This window comes from Mirounga leonina, unplaced genomic scaffold (assembly GCF_011800145.1).
Source record: "Mirounga leonina isolate KUSES-001 unplaced genomic scaffold, KU_Mleo_1.0 Mir_94, whole genome shotgun sequence".
NCBI lineage: Eukaryota > Metazoa > Chordata > Mammalia > Carnivora > Phocidae > Mirounga > Mirounga leonina.
The window spans coordinates 6,964,906-6,976,931 of record NW_023270855.1 but is presented as its reverse complement, the minus strand read 5'-3'; the positions used below and the strand labels follow the sequence as shown (position 1 = coordinate 6,976,931).

The window sequence follows — 12,026 nt, the reverse complement described above, 5'->3', positions numbered from 1 at the left end:
ATACAGCGAGAGAGGGAACACAAGCAGCGGGCGTGGGAGAGGGAGAAGCAGGCTTCCCGCGGAGCAGGGAGCCTGATGCAGGGCTCGATCCCAGGACCCTGGGATCATGACCTGAGCCGAAGGCAGACGCTTAACGACTGAGCCACCCAGGAGCCCCTACATCATTAGTTTTTGATGTAGTGTTCCATGATTCATTGTTTGCGTATAACACCCAGCGAACTGTACATATTTAAGGTCTACAACTTGCTATGTTTATATATCTTGAAATGATCACCACAACCAAGCTAGGTAACATATCCATCACCTCTACAGAATTACCATTGTGTGTGTATGTATGTGTTGAGAAGTTTAGTATAAGATCTCTCCTCTTAGCAAATTTCAAGTATGCAATATGGTATTTTTAACTGTCATCACCATGCTGTACATTACATCTCCATAACTTATTTATCATGCATAATTTAAACTGCATGGAATATCTTTTTCTATTCTTTTACTTTCAACCTATTCACGTCTTTGAATCTAAAATGAATCTCTTGTAGCACATAGTTGGATGATGTTTTTTGTTTTATCCGTCCATTCTGCCATGTATGCCTGTAGTTGGAAGCAGTTAATTCATTTACATTTAATGATAAAATAGAATTTACATCTGCCATTTTGGTTTTTGGTTTCTATATGTCTTACGCCTTTTTTTCTTTGTTTTCCTCTATTTTTCTTTATTCCACCTTTTTGTGTTAGATATTTTCTAGTGTGCCATTTAATTCTCTTGTTTTTTCTCTTACTATATATATTTTTATTTTGGTGGCTGCTCCAGAGTTTACAATTAAAATGCTATTTATAACAATGTGTTTTGGTTTAACAACACCTTAATTTGGGTAATAGTAAAAACTTTGCTCCATTGTACCTTGGTTTGCCTCCGCTTCTTGTGGGCTTACTGTCACACAGATTAAATCTTCATGTGACAACACAGATGTATAAGTATTGCTTTATGCATTTGTATATTTGTATTTTATTTTATTATGTATCTGTATTTTAAATCACATAGAAGAAAAAAAATCACAAAGAAAAAAATACATTTGTTGTCTTTTATATTTATCTATGCAGTTTCCTTTACCTGTGTTCTTTATTTCTTGTGGATCTGAGTTACTGTCTAGTGTCCTTTCATTTCAACCTGAAGTACTCACTTCAGAATTTTTTACAGGATAGGCTTGCTGGTGATGAATTCCCTTGTTTTTGTTTATCTGGGAATGTGTTCATTTCTCCTTCATTTTTGAAGGTTAGTTTTACTGGACATAGAGTTCTTGGTTGACAGTCTTTTGCTTTCAGCACTTTGAATATTTCATGCCAGTACTTTTTTTTTTTTTTTTAAGATTTTATTTATTTATTTGACAGAGAGACAGCAAGAGAGGAAATACAAGCAGGATGAGTGGGAGAAACAGGCCTCCCGCCGAGCAGGGAGCCCGATGCAGGGCTCGATCCCAGGACCCTGGGATCATAACCTGAGCCGAAAGGCGCCCCTATTTCATGCCAGTACTTTTGGTCCCTGTAGTTTCTGAAGAGAAATTGGCTATTAATGATTCCCTTTACATGATAGGTTATTTCTGATTTGCGTTTGCCTGATCATCCCTTTGTCTTTTGACAGTTTAATTATGATGTGTCTAGGTATAGATCTCTTTGAGTTTATTCTGCTTGGAACTGAGCTTCTTGGATGTGTAGATTAATGTTTTTCATAAAATTTGAGAAGTTTTTGCCATTATTTCTTCAAATATTCTTCCTGCCCTTTTCTTTCTTTCTTCTCTTCTGGAACTCCTTTATTAGTATATGATGTCATATACTAATGACATCTCTGTCATTAGTCTCTGAGGCTTTGTTCATTTTCTTTCTGTTCCTTGGACTGGATACTTTTTCTTTCTTTCTTTCTTTTTCTTTTAAGAGACAGAGCATGCACAAGTGAGTGGGGAGGGAGGGGTAGAAGGAGAGGGAGAGGGAGAATCTTAAGCAGGCTCCATGCTCAGCACAGAGCCCCGCATGGGACCCAGTCCCACAACCCCAAGATCATGACCCCAGCCAAAATCAGAAGTCAGATGCTTAACCAACTGAGCCACCCAAATGCCCCCACAGACTGGATATTTTCAGTTGACCTATCTTCCAATTAACTGATTCTTTCTTCACCATGCCCAAAACTGATTTCAGTCTCTCTTCAGTTGTATTTTTTAACTCCAGAATTTCTCTTTGGTTCTTCTTTATAATTTCTCTTTATTGATATTCTCTATTTTGGTGAAGCATCATTTTCATACTTTTTTTTAGGTTCTTAGACATGGTTTCTTTTAGTTCTTTGAATTTACTTAAAGTAGCTGTTTTAAAGTCTTTGTTTAGTAAGTTCCTCAGGAATGGTTTCTGTTGACCATTTTTGGTTTTGTTTTGTTTCTTTGTATGGGACATATTTTCTGGTTTCTTTGCATATCCAGTAATCTTTGTGGAGAACTGGATGTGTTACATAATATAATGTGTTAACTCTGGAAATCAGATTCTCTCCCCTGCCCATGGTTTATTGTTGCTCTTTGCTGTTGTTGTTTGTTTGTTATTTAATGGCTTTGCTGAATTAATTTCATTAAGTTGGTCTTCTTTGTGTGACCATGAAGTTTCTGCTCGGTTAGCTTGGTCATCATCTAATGATCAGACAGAGATTTTCTGAATTTCCTGGAACCGGTAAATCACAGTCTTTGCTGAGGTGCTCTGTGTGTGTATTGGGGAGTGCCTTCAGTGCTGAGCCAGGCATTTAAGAGCTCTGCCTTACCTTTCATCTCCTGCTTGCACAGATACTCAACTAGAAGTGAGAGCTTAGGGCCTTCTCAGATCTTTCCTCAGAGTGTGCACAACTTTGGGCATATACGTCACCCTGTGCCTGTGCACAGTCTTCTAGATTCTCAAGAATATGTTGGAACTTTTCAAAGTCTCTTAATGGTAGTCCCCACATTTTTGTTTTACATTCTTTGGTTAGCGCATTGTTGCAGCAACTATTATCCACCATCTCAGGAGATCATGATGTTAAACAGTTGTCCCTGATACTTGTCAACAGCTAGCCCTGCGAGAAAGGCTTTCACACTGGGTGAGTTCTGAGTCAGGTCAAATAAAAAGAACATACAAGCAGGGTTTCCCTGGGAACCACCAAACAGGTGGCAGTTTTCTGAAAATGGAACTTTGAAGGAGCTTCAGCCCCAGTCTGCCCCCTCCAGTGGCTGCCAGGCTGGTTGCCACTATGACTGTGTATTGTTAGTGTTCAAGGCTACATTCGAGCTGGGAAGGGGAAGGGGGTAAAAGCCTCAAAGCCCATTGTTTTTACAGAGAGATTCAGATGTTTTCTGAATAAATACTCCCCGGACTTTGTCCCTGTTCTCTTTTCTCTTACAGAGGAGAGGATTTACAGAGGTCCTTGCTATTATCACCGACACCACTGTGTGTCTTCTTGTCATGTGTTTTCTGTATTTATCAAATCCTATTTGGCAATAATATTTTTAAAGTAATAAATGCATAGCATTTCTGTTTCCCTTCATAAGCCATTCTTTGTCAGTGATTGAAGTTGTGATTCCTTTTTGTATCTCAGTAGGGTAACAGGCATGGAGTTGCATTCCCATTTTAGAGATGAGCAGACAGGCTCCAAAAGGTGAAGTGTCTTGCCCCCAGTGTTGCCAGGTTGCTCCCAGTTGTGTGTTACTCCCAGTTATCAGTTTCTTTTCTTCTTCCCAGTTAACTCAAGCAGAAATGTGATTTTGGTATATGAAAAAACCGAGAGATAATACTTGATTTTTTAAATGCAGTTATGTGTTAAACCAAATACTAAAGCATTGACTTTTATTCCATAGTCAGTTATCTTGATGTTGATACTATTTGGTGTTTTGTCTTGAACTCTTCCAAATCTTCTAAATTATAGTTGTGCCCATTTTGCATTTGGATGCCTGAGATGGTACACTATACGGTGACTTTAGGGAAAGAACAAGAGACTGTCTTGTTCTATATTTTTGGTATGCCAGTAATACCGTTCCATGTCTTGAACTCAGATTTGTCTTTCTTTTTTTTTCTAGTTTGGCCTTATAAATCCTGCCTATGTCCAATAGAGTGAGTTAACAGCAGCAGATTTAATTAGATTGATAGCTATATGTTTCCATATGAAGCTGTTTTCTCATCCATTATCAGCTTTGTATCACTGAGATATATGGAAATAGAAACAAAGTTACCAAACATGTGGTTGATAGTTGGAAATGCCATCAACCCTTGATAACCAGGGATAGTGTGAGCATTTCCTTCAATTCTTTTGGCAACTTAGTGTGCCCTGGAAAGTAGGATCAGAATATAAAAGGGAAGAAAAGATCATAGCGAGTGGAATTAATCAGGCAAGACTTGCTGCAGGAGCTGGTACTTGAGCTGAACTTTGATGGAAGTGAAAGATCTCACTTGATGGGGAAGACAGGGGGTCACTCTCAGTGGTTAGCACCAAGAGGAAACAAGAAAGGAGCTGGGAGCAGTGAAGGTGGGACAGTAGTTGTAAGGGCTGCTGAAACCAGAGCTTTTTGTCCTCCTCTTTGATTCTTTTTTATTATGATGAGAGAAATCCCAGACACCAAGAGACAAATGGATCAGGGGGTTTCCTGGTCTTATTAGTGATGCTTCCAGCTCATTATCCAAAGTGATATGGAATTGCTCCGTTAGTAACAGAACTTGAAAACAGAGGGTTTTGCCCTCCTTGGAGCAAAGCCTCTGCAGACTACTGGGTGACTGTCCATCAGATGGGAGTGTTTTGACCCTTCTTTTGTGGATTTTCATAGGATGGGAATTAAAGGTCCTGGTGGCTTCCAGCCATACTCTTTTATTACCCTATCTGGGATATTGGGCTACCTTTCCCTGAGTATATTAGAAATCATGACACATATGTATTTTTAAATCATTTAGAGTAAGTAAATACAATTTCTAAACAACAGAGACTTTAAATAAGAGGTTTACAGACACTGCATGAAAATATATAAGCTAAAAGAAGAAAACACAAACTATTTTTTTAGGTTGAGTACTCATTTCCTCATATCCTTGTTTAAGAATAGACAAGAATTGTAAACCATGTATCTCTTCTGCTTCTCATGAAATGTAAATCATTGCGTGGTATTGTCAGGCAATCTTAACTCTATGAAAGGCATTCTCCAGAGAGTTGTCCAAAGTTGGAGGGTTCTGGGGGGACTTAAATGCCTAGCTGGGGGGGTATGGGTTTGATCTAGTGAAGAGTCAACAAAGAATCTCAGCAAAAGAATGGATACTCATATAACCATGTCTTAAAAAGAGATTCTGTCATCTTTGTCCAGCAGTATGAATGTGACATGAGTAAAGCTCACCTAGCCTTATAAAACAGTGAAATAAGGAAAATCATGTTCATCAGGAAAGGACCCATATCCTTGTATTAAAAGAGTCCTATTTCTCTAACTTAGCAAACTCCCCCAGTACCTTTAGAGTACTTATAACCTATCAAAATGTAATGTGTACACTTCTCAGTACCATGTATTATATAATTACTTAGGAGGTTCATTATGTTTTATGTAGACTGACACATTGTTGCAGTGCTCATATTCATTGTAATGGTATCTTTTTGTGGGGTGAGGGATAATTTAAAACACATTTTCCCCTTTAAGAAGGTCAAACTGTAGGGAAAAATACCCTTGTACCTTTTATAAGCTGCTTACACTCGTAATACAGATTAACTTCCCAGCACATAAAGGGAATACTAGAAAACTCTTGCATGATTAAATATGCCCCCGGAGGATTAAGTTTTTCCACATATTTTTGAAGCCAGAACAATGAATAGTGTTTCAGCATTAAACTTTCTGTACATCTTGATTATGGGGGAGGCTTTTACTCCTACTGCTCTTGCTGTTAGTTTTTCTGCTATTCAGATTTGTAGCACTGCAAAATTATCTGTGGAAACATGGGCTTGAAATCTGAAAGGTTGATTAAGGTCCAACAAAGTATCATCTCTGGAATTATTCTAATTTTTTAAAGGTTTTTATCCATTTTTCAAGCCTGTTTCTTCTTTTACCTTATTGAAAACCTGGCACAGAGTAGTTAATTAGTGAGCTTAGTGATTCAGAAATAAGTGATCACTAAGCACACAGTATTTATCATTTTGAAAAAGATCACTTAATTTTCATGCATATTTTTCCTAAGATAAAATTCCTGTTTGTAAGGAATCTCTTTATTACTGAGGGATTCAGTTACTAAGTGCCTTTTTATCCAGGCATTGGGTTGTCAGATTAATTTACTGGGGCTCATCAACCAAAGGCTTTGCTTTGTGTAGCTTGAGGCATACTGATCACCCTTTGCTCCTCCATGATCCCCAGTGTATCTGTTCCCTCCGGCCTGGTCTTACCTTCCCTTCCTTGGCTCCCTTCACTGGTACTCAGCAGCCCCTCAATTTCTTTGACCTCTCGGTTAGCTTTATCCTGTCAGTGCCCAAGCTTAGATGGGTCCTTAACCACATTTCTCCCAAAATGTATATTTTCTGTCCTGAGCAGGGGCCTCCACTTCCTTTTCTCACATTCCCCACGCAGCTGTCCCAGACCATCACTACCCCCTCAAGCTCCATGGCCCACCCATTCCCTTCTCTGGCAGCAGATGACCTTGCTGCCTGCTGTCAGACCCCAGAGCTTCTCGGTCCCCAGTTCCCTGCTCTCCTAACTTATCACTACTGCTGCTTTGTTGCTCGTAGCTGAAGGAGGGCTGCCCCTCCTAGCTCCAGCTCTATCAGGGCTTCAGAGCTCTTCCTCCTCCTCCTCTTCTGAGACTTTCCTCCAGCACTAGGGGAAAAAATAGAGACTTCTGTGTATTCTTCCAGAGATCTTACATGCATAAACAAGCATACACACAGCTACATTTCCCTTTCTTCCTCTTTCCTCCTCTATCTTTATTTTTTTAAGACATTAATACTAGACACATGGTCTGGACATTGCTTTTAATATACCTGTATGTCTTAGAAATAAGTTTACATCAATACTATAGAGCTACCTCATTCTTTTAACGGATCTAGATTATGCCCTTGATTGTAAATACACCATAATTTTGTTAACCAGCCCCTATTAAAGAGTAGTCACTTCTAATCTTTTGTTGCTGCAAAGTGTTTCAGTGAGCATCGTTACATATCATTTTTTTTCCCCATGAACAACTATATCTGTATGAAAAGTCTTTGAAGTGGAATTGCTGCATTAAGGGTTTATACATTTTTGTTTCTTTATGGAGAAATTTTTTAAAAATTGTTTTCTATTTCTTGTGTTACTGCTTCTCCAGCCTTTCTCTTCATGTGTAATTGATTTCTTGGATTGATCTTCAATGTCTGCTTTTTGATACATTCATCTCTTTATTTCTTCCGAGTTCTGAGAGAATTTTAGAGACATTCTGGTTCACTATTTCCTAACACTCACAATTCCTGTGATCTTTGAATTTTTAAATACAATAATCATTATTTTGTTTGCTTCTGAGAACTCAGATATTCTCAAATTGTTCTCCTGTCAAGACTGCAGGCCTTGAATCTTTTTATCGAAGGACAACATATATACAAAAAAAGGGCTTGATGGCTTTTCACAAAGTACACCAACACCCAGATAAAGAAACAAATGTTATCAGTATCCAGAACCTCCCTTGTGCCCCGTTCAGTTACAGTCCCTCCATGGGTAACCCACTCTCCTCACTTAGATTCGTTTTGCCTGTTTTTTTTTAAAAAATGTAATCGTGCAGTAAATAATGCTTATCTCTTCTTTCTTTTAACATTGTGAGAATTATCTATATTGTTGCAAGTAGATATAGTTGTTTTCGTTGCTAAGTAGTATTCTATTGCATGAATATACCCCTTTGTTCATTCTACTATTGATGGACACTTGAGTAGTCTCTAGTTTGGACCATCATGAGTAGTGCTGCTATGGACACTTTGGGTCTTCTGATACACAACCACATACTTTTTTTGTAGGGTATATATATCTAGGAGTCAAATTGCTTGATCACAGGGCATATAAGTGTTAAGCCTCTAAAATGGCTTTCTCATTTTGCACTCCCATGAGAATCCCAGTTGTTCTACATTCTTGCCAGTACTTGGTATCTTCTTTTTTATTTTAGCCATTTTGGTGTATATAAAGTAAGATTTCATTATGGTTTTAGTTTACATTTCCCTAACCACTTGTAATGTTGAGCAACTTTTCGTATGTTTATCGGCCATTTGGATATCCTCTTTCGTGACATGCCTGGTGAAATTTATTTTTACGTTTTAAACTATTCTGTTTTTTAAAAAAAACATATGGCTAGCCGGTAGATCACATTTCCCATCCATTTGTCCCTCTCTTTGTTTTTATCCTCTCTAATTTTTTTCTTGGCTCTTTTCTGGCCTTTTTTTTTTTTTCCCTAACAAGTGAACTTTAGAAGTAGGAACCCCAGCTTTCCTAGAATTTTTAGTGAATTGTCATGAAACAAATTTTGAGAAAAATTGTCATCAGAATTGGAAAAGGATATTGTCATTGTTTCTAAGAAGGGAAAATGATAAATCCTAAGCCCTCCCAGTTTTTGCCCTCCAGATTGCATTATTTAATTCTAGTTTTAGTTTCATTTTTGACAAGTGCTTATAGAAGTGAAAATCTTGTAATATGCTTTCAAAACCAGCCCCTTTTAAAAAATATAAATGTTTTACAGGTTCTTGATCAGTATGAACGAGAAGGATTTAATTTCCTAGCGAAGGTGTTTAATTCTTCACATTCCTTCTTAGAAGACTTGACTGGTCTCACTTTGCTGCATCAAGAGACCCAAGCTGCTGAGGTAAGAATAAAGCGAGCTCTCTCTACTGAGGACTGGGGTGTTTGAAACCTACTTGATACTCACATTTATGGAACAGTAAGGGAGCGGTAAATTCTGATTTTTTTCCTTAGAACATACATCACTAAATAAGCCTGCTAGCTACCAGAGAAGGAACCTTCTGCAGTCGCTGGATGTTGATGTGTGCAGATTGTTGTATAGTAGGTGCCAAATGCACATAATTAAAGGGAGTATGCATTATCTATTTTCAAGCACCTCTGGTCCTTTCTGAAGAACAGCATGCCTGTGGCCATGGGAGAGTTGTCTCTGATGTCCACACATCAGAATGTAAGACAGGGAAGACTGGGCTCTGGCCATGTTCTTCAGAGAGAACATGCCTGGCTTTTATTTCATAATTGGATACATCTTCTTGGGTCACTGAACTCTACTATAAAATGGCTTCCCCAGTCACAACCTGAGAGAGTTACGTGTTGCTTGTCAATTAGAATATATTGCAGATCTTAATTTCCATGAAGAAGTTCTTAGGAGAAATGTGGCCTGTCTTATCATTTCCACAAGCTACATAAAGAAAACCTTGAGTACCTGTGTCCCACAGGAGTGGAACACTTGCAAAGATGCTATTAGTCCTATTGTCCTATTTATTGACTCCCACCTCATTCCCACCCCTGCCTGGGATTGTGTGTCTTCACCATTGGGGCAGGCCCCAGCAGCCATTGGGTAGACATTCAGGCCCGATACTGGACTAGCTTGTGGCAAACAAAGGCTGCTGTTTGGAGATTGGAGCTAGTAGCACTGAGTAAAGAAAATCGAAACTACCAGAGTCAAATCCTTTGAAACTTTCAGCAGATTGAGGTGAGAGTTTTAGGCACACCAGAGAGGCAAGATAGTACATCTCTCGTACTACTTTTAAAACTGAAATCAGTTCTGGGGTGCCTGGCTGACTCAGTCAGAAGAACATGCAACTCTTAATCTGGGGGTCATGAGTTCAAGCCCCACATGGGGTGTAAAGATTCTTTAAATAAAGAAAACTTAAAAAAAAAAAAAAAGCTGAAACCAGTTCTTCTTTAACTTGCCTTGGTGTCCTCTGGGCATTCAATAGATGTAGTACTCCACTTATAACCAACAGTTAGACACACATAGAGTCTCTTAGCTTCAGTTTCAGAAGATAAACAGCATCTCTGCTGAACTTAAAGAGAATTTGAGATTTTTCCCAAAATTGTGATTGGTTCCCAGACATGGTTCAGAACATTATGTTGATCACGGCTGCCATTTTATCTTTTGGGTAGCATTGTACTGCCTGATGATAAGGTTAAAATAACTTGCAGGTCTTTTCAACCATGCAATTGTTTGACTGGTTTGCTGAGGGAATATTTCTACCCATCTAGAAATTATTCATATACTTCTCTCTTGTTGGCTAGATGAATTGCAACTTGAAATTGACCCGAAATTTCACTCTTTAAAACAGAGCAGGTGCTAGGATAATGGGCAGATTCCTTGATGAGATCTGACCTGCTTTGCATTTTAGCTGGTCAAACATTAATAGCCTTTTCAAAGACCCAGGAAGAGAAGGGAAAGTTTAAGAGAGCAATAGTGACTAAATAGATGGTGGGGCAAGAGGGGATATGGTTTCATCCACAAGTCGGAGTTTTCTTTTTGAAGTTTTCCCCCATTAAATTATATTTATAGTTTTGGAATCATAAGCCACACATCAAATTTTTGATTAGAGATGGTAGACTGGTTGGCCTGTGAGCCAGATATAGCTTGCAGGTGTGTTTTGTTTGGCCTGCCCTGTGTGCTAAATTCTGAATAAGTCAACATTTAAAACTTATGAATTTTACATAAAAATCTGAATTTTCCCATTTCTAACCTCTTTGAAAAATCAGATCTGGCAAGCCCAGGCCTGCATTTCTTAATAGTGATGGTTAGCTGGAGCAAGGATGCAAATTTTATAGATAAATAATGTACTTTATATGAAATTTGAAGGTATAAAAAATATTCTGCATGTAAAGGAAATCTCCTACACTTGTCCCTTACCACCTAGTTTCCTTTCTAGAGACACACATTTGTTGGTTTTTTGCCCAAAGTTATTTTTTAGGTGATATTCTCCATTTAAATGATGCTCTTGAGTTAATGACTCTTACAGGTATTAGAATTTGCAATCCTTATCTGAGAGAAGTATCGTTATTTTTTTTAAAAGAGCCTTAAATAGGGCTGTGGTTTTTTTTTTTAATTAAAAAAAAATTTGTCTTTTTATTTCAGCTTATTTTCCATCATGATAAGTGTACTCTTCCTACCTCAACCCTATTTCCCCCATGCCTCCACCCACCTCCCCTCTAGTAACCATCAGATTTCTATAGTTAAGAGTCTATTTCAAACATTTTTTTTTCTTTGTTATGTTTGATTTCTTAAGTTCCACAGAAGACTGAAATCATATGGTATTTGCCTTTTTCTGACTTATTTCGCTTACCATTATACTCTCTAGCTGTATCCATTTTGTTGCAAATGGCAAGATTTCATTCTTTTTTATGGCTGAACCATATTCCACTGTATATATACCACATCTTCTTTATCCATTCATCTATCAGTGGATACTTGGGCTGCTTCTGCAGTTTGACTATTGTAAATAATGATGTAATAACCATAGGGGTGCATGTATCCCGTTCAATTAGTGTTTTTTTGTTGTTGTTGTTTTGTTTTGTTTGGAGGGGGGGTAAATACCCTGTAGTGTGATTAATGGATTATAGGGTAGTTCTATTTTTAATTTTTTTAGGAACCTCCATAATGTTTTCCATAGTGGCTGCACCAGTTTGCATTCCCACCAACAACGTACAAGAGTTCCTTTTTCTCCACATCCTTGCCAACACTTGCTGTTTATTATGTTTTTGATTTTAGTCATTCTGACAGATGTGAGATGATATCTCATTGTGGTTTTGATTTGCATTTCCCTGATGATGAGTGATATTGAGCATCTTTTCATATGTCTGTTGGCCATCTAGATGTCTTCTTTGGAAAAATGTCTGTTCATGTCTTCTACCCATTTTTTAATTGGTTTATTTGTTTTTGGGGTATTAGGTTGTATCAGTTCTTTATACATTTTGGATGGTAACCCTTTATTGGATATGCCATTTGTAAATATCTTCCCCCATTTGTAGATTGTTTTCTTAGTTTTGTAGATTGTTCCCTTCACTATGCAGACGATT

General features: G+C 38.0%; 1 protein-coding gene across 8 annotated transcripts in view; it reads left to right on the top strand.

Annotated features, from left to right (window-relative positions):
• ATG7 (autophagy related 7) overlaps positions 1-12,026 on the top strand; it is a 231,778-nt gene that overhangs the window by 105,236 nt on the left and 114,516 nt on the right. For 4 of the 8 annotated variants that reach the window (XM_034997759.1, XM_034997760.1, XM_034997756.1 and 1 more), the window contains one exon: positions 8,707-9,791. The exons of 2 other annotated variants lie outside the window; for them this stretch is intronic. In XM_034997759.1, coding sequence (XP_034853650.1) covers positions 8,707-8,874 — 168 coding nt within the window. In that variant the 3' untranslated portion in view covers positions 8,875-9,791. Of the gene's footprint in view, positions 1-8,706; positions 9,792-12,026 lie in introns of those variants that run through there. 2 more of the 8 variants (XM_034997757.1, XM_034997758.1) reach the window with 1 other exon arrangement.